Source organism: Choristoneura fumiferana, chromosome 12 (genome assembly GCF_025370935.1).
Source record: "Choristoneura fumiferana chromosome 12, NRCan_CFum_1, whole genome shotgun sequence".
In the NCBI taxonomy this organism is placed as follows: domain Eukaryota; kingdom Metazoa; phylum Arthropoda; class Insecta; order Lepidoptera; family Tortricidae; genus Choristoneura; species Choristoneura fumiferana.
Genome location: NC_133483.1, coordinates 1,610,190 through 1,628,761, shown reverse-complemented (window position 1 = coordinate 1,628,761; position 18,572 = coordinate 1,610,190). Strand labels below are relative to the sequence as shown.

Here is an 18,572-nt window from a genome sequence, read left to right as displayed (position 1 = left end):
GCAAGTTAAACATTTTGTGTTCAAGGTACATCTAGGAAAATTAAAATTTTTGGAGGTACACCATAAATGACTTACATCTGTGTAAGTCTTTTTTTCGATCGTCTATTTAGCTTTATGAGATAACCTTATTTTTCCGAGGCACACCAACTAATGACCACGGTACAACAGTGTGCCGTAGCACACACTTTGCGGAACACTGCTCTAGGCGCCCGATGGCAAGGGGCGCCATTTTCCAGTTACCAGTGCATATTAAATTAAATAAATAAAATTCGTGCATATTAAATAAAATTTCGTGCATATTAAATAAAATTGCGTGCATATTAAATAAAATTCTGTTGACACCTTTTTAGGGGCGCGGAAGCGGTGTAGACAATCTCGCTCTACCTTGATCAAGACCTACAGAAGGCGTTCCGTACAGCACATAAATACCATTTTCACTTCTTATGCTCGTAAAGTTCGTATTTATGCTGGATCTGGGCGACATTAAATAACTTTTTCTTCTAACTATGCTTTAATTTTATCATAACCGCACTAAATATCCAGCACAAAGCGGGACTTTTCTGCTCTAGAGCAGAAATAATGTACGAAAATCCTTTATTGCATTGGTAACACAAGTATTTTATTTTTGCTATAAAATTAGCCTGCATAGTGTGAAAAATCTAGTGTTTGGTCGGCCAACCTGACGGTCTTATGAAATTTGACAGATTGTGTACACAAAATTGTTGCTACCAATCCTATCAAAAATATAAAAAAAAACTTTGTGTGATTGGTTGGAAAATAATATCGGCTATTAATGCTAAAAATACCAAAATCACCATAGGTGTACCTATAAAATTTGAAGTTTGCCCTCGATTTGAAATAGAAGAATATTTGTCTGGTCAGTGGCTGAAGAACGCGTCCAGATCATCCCGCAACATATATTAAAGTATACTTCATCATCATCATCATATCAGCCGCAGGACGTCCACCAATGATATGGACAGATGACCTGATTAAAGCCGTAGTTTGTCGGTGGATGCGTCGTTTCCATCCGAAGCACAGTAGACTTATACGAAGCACAGTAGATATATACGATTCTACTAGTTATTTTTTCTTCAAATCCACTAGTAACAGAGCAAGACCATACAGATCACTAACTTCCGTCATACAAAAGATTGCATTTATTATTATTTTACATGTAATTCTATAACACCCAAATCATTGAGGCAACAAAATGGGCCGTAACGAATTTCCAAAGCAAACATTATTCTCGCAACTCAATCCGAACGGGTGCCCCGTAAACACCCCTGGCTGATTTATCCTTGCTTTCAAACAACCCCTATGGTTTCGAAACAAAGTCGAGTTTAGCTTGATCGCGCCGCAAAGGTTTAGTTGGCGATTTTCAAAAGATCTCGAACAATGCGCTGGCGCAGGGGTCCGTGCTCCCATTCACAACTTTTCGCTCTTTAACGGCCATTGTTCCAATTTGATTTATATTCATGGCTCCTTGTATGACTGGAACTCATACAAGGTAAATCATCTATAAACTTCACAAAAAAAACTCAAATAATTGTAAAAATATTTATTACATTATCAAAAATCAAAATATGACTAGAAACTCTTTGGTAAAATCTCTGTATACATTATTTTTATTGTCTATTTAACAATCACAATTAATTGTTTAATTAGTTCCGTTTCAATTAATTCTAAATACATTTATATTATTAATAATATTTTGTACAAAGGTAAATGACTAGTTTACAATTAGGATACAAACGTTATATTTGAGCGTTTACTATACTTTGTCGGTTATAAAAGTTCCTGTACAGTCTTTGGTCATTATTATAAAAACTATTCTGATAGTTATAATCTCCTCTACCATAATCTTGTCTTTCGTTGTACCCATACACATTGGTATATTCACCATTATTTGCTGTATAATCTTCAGTTTTAGGATACCTTTTATTCTTAGCTGTATCAAACGCATTTTTGAATATCTCGTAATTCTTTTGATTAAAATATTCTTCAGTGCCGTTATTGACTGTAGAATCATACAGATTATTAGGACTATTAACACATGGAATGTATGGTTTTTGGTAGTAATAGTTCTGTTGGGTCGTGTCATCTCCGAATGTAGAAGGATGTGTAAAAAAGCCACTACCTGTAGTAGAAGTAATACAATTACCCCCTCTATTGTTGACTGATACTGTCACATTACCGACGTTAATAAGCACTCCTTCAGAAGTTTGCATAAAATTAGAACCATTAGGAAAAGGCTTGCTGAATCCCTGGAAACTCCTATAACTGCCATCGCCATTGAAATCTTCTGTTTTATTATTTATCGAAAATATATCTCTAAATGCGTCTTTTGCTACTTTTTCACCGGCAGCAGAATAACTTTGGACTTTCTCATAGGTTAAGCTTAAATTGTCGGGGATAGTTTCTCCAGAGGTTATGTTGTCTAACGATTCCAATGTTTGACTGAGAGCAAAGATGTAATTGTGTGCGAATCTGAGGGTTTCTATCTTGGTTAACTTAGTGTCTTCAGGAAAAGTTGGTAGAACGCATCGGAGCCTATCAAGAGCTTCATTTAGCATGTGCATCCTATTCCTCTCTCTATCATTTGCCTTCATCCTCCTGTTTCTCTTTATCCTCATAATCTGCGTAGGGCTCTTGCACCTTGTGACTCTATTCTTTCCATTAGCGTATTTTCTTTTCGGTTTATTCGGGTCTTTTGGTTTTCTCTCTTTCTTCACTGGAGTTGAAGTCACGGCCATTTGTATATTATCTTCAAAAACCTTCATATCTTCGATTTGATTTTGAAACGGGAATTCGTACGAATCGCTGAATAGTTTTCTTCTTGTTTGTGATTTGATTGGAGTTACGCAGACGAGGTCTGAGGTATCGTGCTTCATTGGGGTGCTGTGAAGAGATGAAGCGGTGGCGTTGGAGTCGTTGTAGGACCTTTCGAAGCCGGAGTCGTTGCTGCAGATGCTGTCGTTGAAGTCGCAGTAGTCGCCGAAGTCGTTGGTGAACATTTTGAGGTTTGCCTTTGGAACAAAGAAATGATATGTTAGTCGATTGAGTCCCAAAATTGTTCGGTAAGAAAGCAATATGAGAAATCTGACAGTAGAAGTGCTAGTCACAAATATTATGATTTTTAGGGTTCCTTGCCTCAAAAGGAAAAAAAATCGTCTTACAAGGATATTAGGAAAGATGAAATTGTTCCTCCGTCTGTCCATTTGTCAAGAATTTTTTTCTTAACTTGTTTCAGAGGCGAAAATTTGTTACAAAATTCACGCGGTCAAGAGATAAAGCCTTTTAAAAGTATATTTTCATAGTAAAACCTCATAAAGGGTAGTTAAGTACTTTGCGTTGATAATAGAATTATGAAGTTTGGTTTTATGCTGTAAGTAGCCCGCAAAGGGATTTTTTGCATGCCACTTGATTTTTAAACTACCAGCGCTTAGGAAGGACCAAAAAGCGCCGCAAGAAACTTGGCAGAAGCTATGGATTAGTTCATAATTTCTGCCAAGTTTCTTGCGGCGGATTTCTTATTCTTATTCAGTCATTGCTTTAATTTAGTAAAAGTAAATTAAAGAATTTTCTGTCATTTTAAAGCGTGTAATTAAATAAAGCGATTTCTTAGGTTTTGAAAACAATAATTAGTTACCTATATTTAAAAAAAAAGCTAAGAAAACAACGTAAATTGGAAATATATAAAGGCAGGGTCTCTTTTGTTATAAAAAAAAAATTAGCTTATCGCCAACCTAACCCTATTTCAATGCGCGACTCGTGCTCATTGTAGGTATAATTAAAAACTACAAGCAGCCAAATGTGTCCATTCCACCCTGTATGTGTTTGCAGCAATTTCCGTGTCCCGCCGACAGGTGGCGCAATCAAGTCGATAAGTCAGGAAGTCAGTTGAACTTTATCACTTCCTACTTCCGGTGCGTGATTTCCGTTTAGGGGTTGGTGTAATTTGTTTTCTTAAGTGTCGCTAATTAAAAGCAATTTTTATGATTTCTATTTAATTTTTATTTATACAAAAATACTCTCAACAGAGATGAATAGAACGTGTTACTTAGGGTCCAGTCAAAGAAACGAAACGCGTACCAGGGTGGAACCTTAATTTGTACTAATTAATGTCATGTCGTGTTGACATCCCATACACCCTGGTATGTAGGAAGTGATTCAGTTTCCTTGACTGTACCTACCTATTTCTAACCTATAGGACCCCCTTTAATTTAAGGTTTGAATTAACGGTCAAATAGTAACACATACGTTTCTCGGTATTTCGAACACAAATTGACTATGAATACCTACATGTACATTTATTAGCTGTATTTATTATGTTTTTATTATAGAAGTTTACTCAATTTTAAATAGTTTCGTTGTTTCATTTAGAAACGTGTGCAAATTTTAGCGTTAAGTTTCAAATGTTAAAATAAATGGAGAAAGTATATGTACAAAGCCCCATAACAAATGCCACAGTATCAAGGGAGAAATTACTGATATGTGGTTTAATACATCGGAACATACTAACATGAACTTTACCTATTTTTTTTAGGGTTCCGTACCCAAAAGGTAGAAACGGGACCCTTTTACTAGACTCCGCTGTCCATCCGTCCGTCTGTCACCAGGCTGTATTTCATGAACCGTTATAGCTAGACAGTTGAAATTTTCACAGATTATGTATTTCTGTTGCCGCTATAACAACAAACACTAATTATTGGATTCAGAGAATAACCAACAATAAGTTGGAAAACCCCCGTCTTTGTCATTTCAAAGTTCAATATCTCAAAAACGGCTTGACCGATTTTGATGAAACATGGCTAAGAACCATCGCTAGAAAACCTGAATGCAAATTAAAAAACCGCATTAAAATCAGTCCACCCGTTAAAGAGCTACGGTGCCACAGACAGACAGACAGACAGGCAGACAGACACACATAGCGGTCACTGAGCAATTCCCAGATGAGTCGGGCATGCTGCCGAGGAAACTTATAACACCCCTCTTTTTGCGTCTGGGGTTAAAAACATACAAACAACCGCAATTATATCAGTACACCCATTTAAGAGCTACGGTGCCACAGACAGACATAGCGGTCAAACTTATAGAACCCCTCTTTTTACGTCGGGGGTTAATAAAAACTAAGAGCTTAAAATTAAATGAAATCCAGAAAATTTTATTTAAATTGACCATTTGATTGGGGAACCCTCAATGCTAAAGTCCGACTCGTACTTGGCCGTTTTTTTATTTTGTTAATCTTCATAACAGCTTTAAAATAAATTAGCGTTAAATAGTGCAAACTTAGCGTTGCAGCTGCTGCAACTGGTTTTAATTTAACTCCAATAACTCCTAAATCCTAAAAAAAGCTTTTTCAACATTTGGAAATACATTTTTCAGGCTCGTTAAAGGTAAACTGATTATCAGAGTTTTCTGTAATAACCCTGCCAAAGCCCAGGGGGGCGTTTCTGGCCACCTGTGCCCGGCACGCGACGGCCACGTGTCCGCGGCTACGCTAGCTAGAGCGTGACGGTGGAAGTTAATGGCAATGTGATTACAGTACGATAGTCGGTGACCAGGCAGAATTGCTCCACTGGGCACTTTAGGGTTGAATGTTTACTTCAATTATTTGAATAAATTAAAACTTCACAATGCCTGTATAATATAAAACAAAATAAAGGTAACTAAAACTACATACAAACTAAAATTATAAATAAAAAAGTTGCCCAAAACCACTGCCAGGTGGTAAGGTGCCCATTATTATTTGAATACATTTCGAATGATGTAAAAATATGGTTGGAAGTTTGAACTATGATTCTAAAATGTTATAAATTAGAAACTTTATCTTTGTTTGAAAAAAAGAAAGAAGGTTTCAGGCCTAAAATATCCGTTTTCCTAAAATGTATTTTTGGCAAAATGTCTGCTTTGCAGAATGTCAACACGTCTTTTGCATAATGTCAGCTTCTCAAAATGTCAGCTATTTAAAATTTCCTGTCTCCAAGAATGACAGTTTTTGTATAATTTTCACTTTTCAGAAAGTGCTTATTATGAAAATGTCTGCAACTGTTGCCATTCCAGAAAAGTCTTATTCCCAAAATGTCTCTAATCAAATTACATCTAAATCGGTTTAGCGGTTTAGCCGTGAAAGAGTAACAGACAGACAGACTGAGTTACTTTCGCATTTATTAGCATTGATTTTAGTAAAAAATTAAACTACGAAAATCCCTTGGAAAATTGATTTGAAAATAAAGCAGACATTAGGGTAAACAAACATAACAAGACTAAAGCCTATTCAAAAAAGTGAACATAACAGGAAAGCATAAATTATGGTAATGCTAATATTATAGGAATGTAAACATTATGAATAGACGACTTCCTGAGATTGTACACATTTTAAATAGCAGACATTTTGAGAAAGCTGACAAAAAAGAAGTGCTAATTGTGGAAACGCAGACGTTTTGAGAATTGTACATTTTAGGAAAACAGACATTTCAGGCCTGAGCAGAAAGGAAACATTTATTTGCGACAGCATGGAAATAATAAAATAAAATTATGTATTACTAAATACTATGTATTAGGTACTATTTCTGGTGTACAATAAAGAGTAATTGTATTGTATTGTATTGTGAATAATACTTTAACACGCAGCGATGTCACAACAGATTTGGATAAAAATTGGCACACAGTGCATGATAGATTTATTAAGAAAATATTAAGAAAATACAAAATATCCATAGGACTAAAACTACTATAAATTAAAATAACTAAAACTAAAACTTTAATTAAAAAAGAGAGGTTGGCCTCTTGGCATGATGCCCATCACGCAGGCAGCATTCCCGCACACAGTTAGTGGTTAACACATAGAATACTTTTATACCGGAAATTGCATAGTTCCCACGGGATAGCATCTAACTAAGTCTTTACAGATGAAGTCGCGGGCAACAACTAGTTGTTACACATGTATTAAATAATGTTTTGTCATCGTATTTGTCGGAAAAGTTCGTATTAATCTTGATTTCTCAACTAGCTTACTGAAGTTTACTGAAGTTAATTGTGAAAGATACATCTGTACATTAATAGATCCTATTGTTAAGACGTTTGTAACGTTTTTGTTTTCAAACCGTATAAAAATCATTTTCTTGAGATCAAAAAAAATATAGTACTTACAAAGTTTGCCAAGTTTAATTTAGCTATTTAGGATTGCGTATTAAAATAATGATACATTCTTGCAGGATTTTTTTATTCAAATTCACTACCTAATCTGTATTAAATTAAATAATAATAAAAATAGTTAATTTTGATTCTGGCACTTTTAGCCAAAACTTTAATTTTAACAGCTGAACCGATTTTTCTCAAAACATACCTAGCAAAGAATCATCGCAAGGAAACTCGTGTTCGGGCCAATCAACTATTTTACCGACACTGGGCGTCTCCTGCGTTACCAAAATTGTCTCTGGTGTTACCAAAAAATCGTACTTCCAACAATATATTTCACGGTATAATAGGTTGAGCTTACGTAGGGTGGCATGTATTCATGTACCATCAGCCAAATAAGTGGTCTATCAATTTTAAACAAGTTCCTATAAAATAAACATGTCACTAAAGTCGAACTTTCATGTTGACAGGCACGTCTTTTGGGGTTATTGTTTTATGACATGCAAACGATTATCAACTTTAGGGTGGTAGGCCACATATTTGGCTGATGGTACACCATCTATCAAATTACAGAAAAAAAACATGTTTACTTACAACAATCTGCAATTGTTTGAAAAATGTCGCGGACAGATTAGTGTCGGTAAAAATTTTTATTGGCCATTCACGTAAACAACTGCATCGAAATCGGTCCATCCGTTTGAGAGTTACCATGCCACAAACAGACAGACATTGACCTTATACCATCTCTCTTTGCTTCGGGGGTTAAAAACAGTCGCTTCCAAACCGCCTTACCTATTTAGTTAAGTATATCAAATGAAAAAATACTGATGCAACTTACTCTTTCACTGTCACAATTCAGAACCTCGTCAAAATCCAACTATTTCTCCACAAAGCACGACCACCATGTACTTCAAATTAAACTACACCACTGTCCAATGTCCAAACCATGCCTGCACAGTGGTGCGCCGGCGACGCACTGTGGGGTTAAGCGTGCGACGCCCAGTTATAAGGACTGGCTGTATGGGGGCACGCCCCTTTGGCTCAAGGGGCTAGAGGGGAAATAAAATAGAAAATGTTTGCTAGCCATTAGGTATTTTAATTTTTTTAAGGTATTTATATACTTATAGTAAAATGATGACTTTCTCATTTGAAAATGAATTAGTATTATATTATAGCTTTTTTATTATACAATTATTACAGGATCATTAAAAAATTATGAAATATATTTTTAATCAAAACAATCAAACGCGCGCAGTGCGCGTGTTACAGCGGCCACCAGTCGCGTTGCTCCGAGACCGAGAAGAAGGGCTGCGAATTAGCCCGGAACATGTCGAGTTAAACTCGATTTAAGACGTGAGTTATCCGGTTTAATTTCATTAAATATGAGTGAGTTTCACGGTAGTTTCATGTTCAATCAAAAACACCCGTTTAAATAAATCAAATAAGAAGGAAAAAATAAGTCCGTTTTCAGTTTTTTTTTAGAGCCAAGGGGTTTCTACGATAACCTTCATTCTTGAGAGCCAGATCAAAAGCCGAACAGATGTGGCAGTGTCATAAAGATCAATAAAAAATAGCCCGAATCCGTGTCTGATCAAATATTGATATAATTTATTGCGTATCGATAAAAGGGTTGCAATAAAAAAGTTTTCACGCACTATTAACCTATTAGAGGACTAGAGAGGAAATATAACTGCCAAGTTTGGCGAATAAATTTATTCTTTTCTTTTCTTTTTTTTTAAGTCGTATTTGCAGGTGGGTGTATGGTAAATAATGGACTACTTTTATAAAGTTTTTAGGTTGTTGTCCAGTGTAATTACCTACTGATTATTTTGTGATATTTAAGCTTTTGAAGCATTATGCCTTTTAAAAATAGACGCGCATGAAAGCCAGACTATAATAAAATAATAAATATATAAGAAAGAAAGATTTCGGGCCTGGAATAAAAAAAGTAAACATAGGTGATATTAAAGCCAAACATACTTTCGACATGACCATATTCATAATAACCCAACTGCTTTAAAATATTTTAAATAAAACTAGGCAGTTAGGTTTTTGAGTTTTTTTTCCAATCAATAAATCATAAATCATCATCATCCATCATCATCATCCCAGCCTATATACGTCCCACTGCTGGGCACAGGCCTCCTCTCAGAACAAGAGGGCTTGGGCCATAGTTCCCACGCGGGCCCAGTGCGGATCATAAATACCTATATCTAAATATCACACACACACAAACACAAATCTTTGGTTTAGAATAAGTATAAAGTTGTTGTTAAGTAGCATATATTTTTATGACTAGGTCTTGCCCACGGCTTCGCCTGCGTGGAATTCATTTATCGCGCGCTGTTCCCTCGGGAACTGTGCATTTTTCCGGGATAAAAAGTAGCATATGTCACTTTCTGGCCCATAAACTATCTCTATGCCAAAAATCACGTCGATCCGTGGCTCCGTTGCGACGTGAAAGACGGACATACATACAAACACACACACTTTCGCATTTATAATATTAGCCTGTATTTTCATTAACATTTGAATAGTGTAATAGGAATAGGTAAACACTGTAAAGGTGTCAAAATACCATATACGGGACGGGTTTGCTCCTTTTGCCGCAGGGCAGACTACTAACTTGTATTGGTTATATTGTTGTCTTGCATTGTTTGTACTGTTGGCAATTAAATATTTTCTTTCTTTCTTTCTTTCTTTATCACGCTATTATTTTTTTTGACTATGAGTGAGAATCACGAAAGCTTAAAACGTTATACTGTAAAGGTGTCATCCAACGGGACAGGTCTAGCCTAGTGTAGGTGACACGGGTAACCATTATCTGTGAATCAAGTACGGTGACACTATTCCTGTGCAAAACTGAACTTTTTACAATATTTTGTTGACAATATTTTACAAAAATTTTGTATTGTACTCGAGCTAAGCGAACACGATCTATATTTCACGCGTCGGATCGGCCACATTTGTACTTACATCATTGGTTAAGTAAATGCTGGAGTAGGCATGTCAACGTAATGGTTTTCGATACAGTTCAACGGCGATTTCATGCCAAATATTGACAAATTGCGTCATGGTCCTGTCTTTTATTGAAGGGTTAAAAAGTTTTAGCACCAGTTGACTTACTTGTTTTTGTAACTAATTTTGAAATTAAATGCGGCTTGCTAAAGTTACTCGAAAATAACGTATTCTCAAGCACGTTAAAATGTAATAAATGTACTTTCAATGCACCTTCGCTAAATCTAATTAAGTACTTAATGCTTGACGGCACAGTAAAATCCATATACTTATACTATAAATGCGAAAGTGTGTATGTTTGTCCATAGAGATAGTTTATGGGCCAGAGAGTGACATAGGCTCCATTTTATCTCGAAAAAATGCACAGTTCCCGAGGGAACAGCGCACGATAACCGAATTCAAAGCGGGCGAAGCCGCGTGCAAACGCTAGTATGTAATAAATGTACTGTCAATGCACCTTCGCTTCATCCAATTACTAAATGCTTGACGGCACAGTAAAATACGTAACAAATTTAGTAATAATGACTTACTCCAAAATCTCTAAAATAAAACAGGTGCCCTACTCAACCCTTTCAATGTTCAAATCTGAAAATTATGAGTCGCAGTTTAAAATAATAAAACGAAAGCTTGGGGTGTGTCCGTTTAGTTACTTTGCGCCGCCACGCTCGAGAGCCCATGAATGCATTACTCCGACATGTGTAGCAGTTGAAGGGTTGGAAGGGAAGGGACGGGGTTGACGATGACATAAATATATCGATATTAATTTCATCGACTTATATTCGGCAAAGGGAAGAAAATTACACAGAAGCAGGACCGTGAGGTTGATAATTCACATTATAATTTTAGTATGGAACAAGTATAAAACAAATTAACTATTCATATCTCAAGAAGTAACTGTTTTACAAGTTTTATTTTTATTTAATGTGCACTGTTCATATAATAATATTAGTTATGTAAGATGTGGTTTAAAAATTTGCAAACCATTTTTCGACCACTTCCGGGTTCCGATTTACATGAAATTTGGCATACTTTCGGTAAGGTCAGTAAAAATAATATAATGTAGTATAATTCTATTTAGTTTTATTTTGTAGTATTTGTGTATCTGTTTTCTGTATCGCTTACTATGTCTGGTGTACAATAAAGAGTCTTTGTATTGTATTGTATTCTGAAGGTTTGGCCACTTTTTGTGTTTTATTACAAATCACTGTACTGCTTTGTAGTGTGCAATCAATGACGAATATTTGTACTGTATTGTATTGATTGAAAAAGCCGTAGAGGCCTAGTGGTTTGACTTATGGCCTCGCAAGTTGATGGTCGTGAGTTAAATCCGGGCTCGTGCCTCTGTGATTTTTGAATTTCATGTGCGAAAATTACATTTGAAATGGGTATAGTATAGCACGAGCTTTATGGTGAAGGAAGGAAAACATTTTGAAACCTGTACAAACCTGGAAAGCAATTCAATAATGTGGGTGAAGTTCTCACTCCGGGCCCGTGTGGGAACTACAGCCCAAGCCTTCTCATTCTGAGAGGAGACCTGTGCCCAGCAGGCAGCAGTGGGACGTACATAGGCTGGAAAGATGATGATTGCACAAGAATTCGTCTGTAGAAGTAGGCGATTTAATTAAGAAAAGTACTATAATTTTCGTTCATCGATGCTTGAGCACAGCACTAGCGAGCTACCCCTAGCCTGCGCGCGCGCCCCTCGGGCCTGCGCCGCTCGCCACCGAGCATAATTCTGCGGACTCGGGTCGTTTGAGCTACGATTATTTGCTTGTTTCAGACTTATCAACTTGTTTTGGATGTTTAATTAAAGTTTAGTCTTTCAATTACCATACGGATATGATTTTAAAATGTATGCCTTTCTTATTGTGTTGATGGTAACTTGATTGAGTAAAAAAGTAGGTCAATCTTTGACTGAAGAAGAATGCGTTGTATTATAATAAAAAAGGATACGACAAAAATAATAATTTAGTTAAACTACGTGAAAAACTAATTTCGAAGGATATTATTTTTGCACGCAGTTCGAGTATTTGAAATGTATATCACGTATTTTTAATAATTAATTAATTAAATAAGGTGTTTATGTACCGCACAAAGGATGGTGTAGTTCATTTGTAGAATATTTTGGTACAGCAACGTAAGTTCACCAATGCAATTTTGACAATTTAAGTATCTGAAAAATAATAACACTATTATTGTTTATTTAAAATATGCAATATTATATTATTTTTTTGAAAACTGTCTTTTATTATAGACCAACATACCTACTCTAATAATTCTTGAATTGAAATGAATCAGCACGTCAAAAAAATCTATTGTATAAATATTTTGAACTACAATATTTACTTATACTCAAAATACGGTACACGAAGCTAATCTTTTAAATATTAAAACATTTACAAATCCGACTCGTAATCCTGGCAGGTCAGAAAAAAACATACATCATCTATTGTTAGACGCCGTTTTAAAATGTTAAAAAGGTTTGTTGTTAAGGGTTTAGCCAAAGGGTTGTAAATAATGACTGAGCGATTCCAGCTCCACTGTGCACTAAACGGTCGTTAGAAGGGTTAAAAATGTGAGAGCAAAATATTATTTGATGGTAGTTTTTGCATAGTGGTGCGTTGGCAAAAATTTTGGACAAAAATACAGAAGACATGTGAGTGAAAAAAAAATAATTATGAACGCACTTTACGATTATTTTCAGAATTATCCACGAAGGATAACTTGAGTTCTATATTCAAATGTTTTTTTTCTTCTATTGGAAACACTCGACATTACCTATAATATTAATAAGCATTGTCCCAGCCTTTAGTATCTTTCTTCACATTGCTGTTACTAACCGTGGCGTTGCATCTATGATATCGCCCGTGCACTCCGTTGCATATCTATTGCATAGTTATCTCGATATGCATTGACAACCTGTCAAAAGCTGACATTTCTATTAACTTTATTACTATCCAAAACAAATTTGTAACACGTCAAACGTGTCACTAACTCTCGCTATTAAGTCCCTTTTTTCGGTATAAAAAATAAGAATGTGAAGAATAGTTTTGTCCAGAGATAATATCGTGGGAAATTTTCGTCAGCTACAGCTGTGTGACAGATAGTGGTTTCATTAATTTTTGCAATAAAGTTTTGTTGGATCAGTGACATATGCGATTTCGAGTTGTAGCGTGATTTGTTTCGAAGTAATTGATCCTCACGGTATTGTTGAGCAAATAGTAATAAAGTACTTTTACTTTATTTATTTTGATTCGCGATTAAACATGTAATAAGTTGGGGGCAAAATTTGCAGCATTGAAATAGCCGTCACGAGCTTGGTTAAAAACTTGTTTTGCATATTTTTTGTGGCAGTAACAGGAACCATTAACATTCTTATTTAAAATTATTTTAGTAAAATTACAATTTTTTTGCTAAACATATTATGCCCTCCATGTAGACGTGTAAAAAATAATTTTCTGCGATTCTTATTGTAGTTACAATTATTAAATTCTTATTGAATACACATACTCCTGGCGGTAAAAGTACATTATTTCTGGATGTAAATTAAAGTACTATCTTTTATTTTAAGTTTTTGCGCATGGAAATGAATTAAATTTTCTTGACTATTACAAAAACGAAAATGTTGCTTTAGATTTATAGACTGAGAAAAAATTAAATATAAGAGAGCTGCACAGGTACTGACAGAGCAAATATTGTTTGATTGTTTCAAATTTGCTAACCGTAAATACCACAGTTCTATTTGATTTCAAAAAATATCTACACAATCGAATACTACTCAATTGATAAGTTATATCGAAGAGTTTAAGCTATTTTTTGTCGTCATGAAAATCAAAATAAAGCTACGTAAATTAGTGTCTTAGGCGATAGGTTACTTCACTAAACGCATCAAATCGACGCCGCGCGTAGCAACTCTACGCGTGGCGTAGACCCGCCTAAATGTGACTTAAACACACAAAAAACACGTGCAAGCCCTCAAAAATCTAAAACAACCATAATAAATCCTAAACAAATAAAAAATATCTAACAAATTCGCATATTTGCACAATTGTTCGACTTTACAAACTATCGCAGCTAATGGGCGATTCAAAATCATTCCTGGCCACAATTTTATTGATAAAACTACTAATCCTTTATTTACACTGAATGTGGGTGAAGTGGGTGGCCAGATAAGGATGCAGGTAGACAAAATCAGCCATTTCTATTGGTGGATTTTTGACTTCATATCGCAAATTTTAACGCGAATCTGTCATTCGAACGCAGGAGCCGGGGAATGAATTTATTATCGGAACAGCAAACACCCGTTATAATACAATATTCTGTATTTTAACAAAAATACATTAATATTTTTGTGCCATTTTTGTCATTATTTACACCCACGTGCGTGAGTCCGATCGCGCGCGTATTTGCGATGCCAACTTATTCATGCAGCTAGAAGTGGCGCCACTGTCTATGCTGAATCGTTAATATGTATGTGGACTAGTTGAGTTCTATTTTGGTCACACTGAGACATAACTTTGTAAATTCATTACTATATTATTCCGATGATACCAGGCAAAAAAGTTCCATATAGTATGTGGCGAGAAATGAAAAGAAAAGTATATGTAGACCATAAATGTTGAAGGTAAAATACTTAAATTTACACTTTATTAAATTGTGTTTTCTTTTAGAGGGAAATAGTTATTTGTGTCACAAGGGAGCAAAATAGTGTATTTACGGCGAGGGCGTACATTGAACCCAGAATGTAGCGAATGATTCTACAATAGAATCCTGAGCATAATGAGGGATTCAAGTGTTAATGCCCAAGATGAAAATAATATTGCTCCCAAGTGGCTCATACAACTTTTCCCACCGAGCATTAAGAAACTTGAAAAAAATATATCTTGATATAATTAAAAAACAACCAGCATAGAAAATGGCGTGGCTTTACAATTATCAACTTCAAAAAATGCCATTTGCAATAAAACACTTCGAAAAGCCTTGAACAGAAAAGTTGCACTTTGCTCCCTCTCAACAGGGAGGAAAAGTTACTTTTCTGAAGGAGAGGTGTGAACAAATGTTTTTTTGTTGGTGTCACTTCGACAGTTCCTATGCAGTGGACAGAGAGAGCAGTGGAAGTACGAGTATCGGGGGGAGGCCTTTGCTCAGAAGTTGGTGGGATAGGATAGAATAGGCTAACAATAATAATAACAATAATAATAGCAATAATAATAACAATAATAATAACAATAATAATCACGTCGACAATTGATAATATTACACAGATTTAGATTAAGATCACACAGGACAGGTGTTTTACAGGTGGTAGGACCTTGTGCAAGGTCCGCCCGGATGGATACCACCATCTTGCTCGCTAATCCTGCCGTGAAGCAGCAGTGCTTGTACTGTTGTATTTCGGCGTAGAGAGCAAGACAGCCGGTGAAATTACTGGCACTTGAGGTATTCCATCTTAGGCCTCTAGTTTGACAACGCATCTGCAATACCCCTGGTGTTGCAGATGTTTATGAGCGGTGGTGATTTCTAACCATCAGGAGACCCACTTGTTCGTTTGCCATCAAGTCGAATTAAAAAAAAAAACATATTTTTTGTAAGATAAAACAACAAAACTATTATTTTGAACATGAAACTACCGTGAGACTCACTCATATTAAATGATATTGTAACGGATAACTCACGTCTTAAACCGAGTTTAGCTCGACATGTTTCGGGCTATTTCGTAGCCCTTCTTCATAGGAGCACAAAGAAATGTGGGTAATGCGCGTAAAGTGGGTAATGCGGGTGGGACGTGGGAGTGGGGGGCTTAAAATGCGGGTAATTGTGTGCCGGTTTTAGTTTTGTCGGGCAGGCGCGTGAGCAGAGCGGTGGCGTTTAGTGCGCGTCTTGCGGCAGCCGCCGATTCGCGCGCTCCTATGAAGAAGGGCTACGAAATAGCCCGAAACATGTCGAGCTAAACTCGGTGAGTTATCCGTTTCATTATCATTTAATAACTATTATTTCGTAAATGTATAATGATAATCTATTGTCAAAAAATCTAAGTAAAATCAAATATCCAGTGCCCTGAGTGTAAGTTTTCGGTTACAAAATACGTCTCGATCGCGTTCGTGTTAAATCTCAATTTGTATGCAAACACGAACAGCGCCTCTAGCGGAACGTTTGCGATGTTCGTGTTTTCACAACACCCTCAGCAAGACGTTAGTATCGATATCGAGTGAAATAATTTTAAACTTTAATCCTTAATTTGGCAGGCAAAAAAAAGTATTTAATATTTATTTATTTATTTCTCATAGGTAGGTATTACATACACATACGTACTGTACATTTCCACTCGCCAAACTGATATAACAGTTTGTTGGTGAAAATGTATATTGTGCTTTCTTTTTTCGACCTTACGTAATTCAAATTCGAATTCAAATGATTTATTCAGTAAATAGGCCGCAATGGGCACTTTTACACGTCATTTTTTTTAAACTACCAGCGCTTTCGGAAAGACCATCATTGCCAATAAGAATGCGCCGCAAGAAACTTAGCAGTAGTAGGTCTAGTTAATCATGAAAAAATATTTAAAAAATATATTTATTTTATTCTGAACAAGTATAAATATAAATATATCGAAGATACAAACTGAAATAAAGATGCACAGAAAAACCAGATAAATAACATATCTAATAATATTTCTCGATGAAGGCTACAGCATAGATGTCACTAGTGTCGCTGCTTAAGTGACTAAATAAGAAACAAAACAGGCTGAGATATGAGGTGCATAGGAGAAATTCGTGTCTGTACCGTTGTCCAGCGGTGGTGTAGCGGTATAGTACGCGGCACGGAATGCCGAGGACCTGGGTTCGATTCCCAGCGCTGGTCTTATTTTTCTGGTTTTTCTGTGCATCTATATTTCAGTTTGTATTTTCGATACGGGTTTAACGGGATGACCGTAAAAGTAACAAAAATTTGGTATTGAAATAAAAAATACAAAAAGACTCCAAAAACCAATCTTAAATATAAATATGTATGTCACAGCATACATTGCCAAATAAACGGTTGTTGATGAGAAAAAAATACAACAAGCTTTAGTAGCATATTACATTATTATTTATTTACGAAATACATAAAAAACGTAAATACTCTGCAATAAAACGAAGGCTTCTTCTTCAGAACTCACTAAAAAAATTCTAAGTATAAAAACAAAAAAAAAGCCGCCAAGAGCGTGTCGGACACGTCCGAAATAGGTCATAATATTTTTCTAAGGATTTCGTATACCTTAGGCCGCTATTTACTCTTAAAATACTAATAATTCTTAAGAAAACTTAACTGTTATAGTTTTCCTTGTAAGTTTGAAAATACTTACTACCATCCTGAATTTTTTCAAATTTTTCCACCCCCCGGTTTAGATTTTAGAGGGGGGGAGAGGGGGGACACGCTCGATTTTAATTAAAATTTGCACTAAAGTTGAATATTTTTCAAACACATCACTGAATCGAAAAATGGTTTTAGCAACGAAAATTTGTTTTGGTTCGTGCTGAGGCACCGACTTCAGACTGTTAGAAAATTATTTTCATCTTTTTTTATAGTCGGTTCAATTTTCTGTTAGTTATATAAAAAAAATTCAACCTTTTTACTGTAAATAATCTAAGATACAATAGTTTAATGTCAACTGCTCGTCACCTTTTACAAAAGATTGCTTTTTCCGATGCAAAGACTTTCATTATTGAGGAGTCCTGGTGCTTCACCACCCATTCCATTTCACCATACGCATTACGAGGAGCATAGATTGCTTGGCAACTGTGTTAAAGTAATTGAAATTCAACCCACGAAATACTTGTTATTGAATACTAACTCCGATGGTCAACTGTGGTCTTCATATTCAGTTCCACTTCACCAAATGATAATTTTCAAGTGCAAATGCTCGAGTTACTACTAAATATATCAAAATACCATAGGTGTCCCTACAACATTTGAAGAGTTTCCTCGATTTCCTTAGGATCCAATCATCAGATCCTGATTTGGTGCTTATGGGACTTAATTGAAAGCATTCCTAGACGAACGCAAAAAAAAATCAAATCGGTTCATAAATGACGGAGTTCTGAGGTAACAAACATAAAAAAAATACAACCGAATTGATAACCTCCTTTTTTGAAGTCGGTTAAAAACGCACCAAGTCGTGCTATCTTTTTATTATATAATACCCGATTTAGGCTGGTTTAAGAAAGAGAGCCGATACGACTGTCAGATATAAGCCGTTTTAATACAATAACTAATTTTACGCCAATTTTGAGTTAGGCCCGTTTATTACTAAGCATGCGATGTATCATAGAGAACAATATAGAAAAACATAAATAATTACCTTGGAAATTGAAATACTCTTTCGCCGCCCCGACATTTTATTGACACCTGCTGGGCTACTACGAAACTCG

At 35.6% G+C, this 18,572-nt stretch overlaps 1 protein-coding gene across 1 annotated transcript; it reads right to left on the bottom strand.

Moving 5' to 3' along the window:
* Positions 1-1,616: 1,616 nt before the first annotated feature.
* tap (Basic helix-loop-helix neural transcription factor tap) lies at positions 1,617-8,107 on the bottom strand. The gene is made up of 2 exons (XM_074095839.1): positions 7,982-8,107; positions 1,617-3,029 (listed from the first exon to the last, which is right to left on the bottom strand). Exon 2 carries the CDS (start codon positions 3,015-3,017, stop codon positions 1,758-1,760), a length of 1,260 nt encoding a protein of 419 aa, XP_073951940.1. The 5' UTR covers positions 3,018-3,029; positions 7,982-8,107; the 3' UTR covers positions 1,617-1,757.
* Between the last annotated feature and the right edge of the window lie 10,465 nt (positions 8,108-18,572).

Bases quoted from the DNA above. Each gene is read 5' to 3' on its own strand.
- tap (XM_074095839.1), bottom strand. From the start codon at position 3,017: ATGTTCACCAACGACTTCGGCGACTACTGCGACTTCAACGACAGCATC.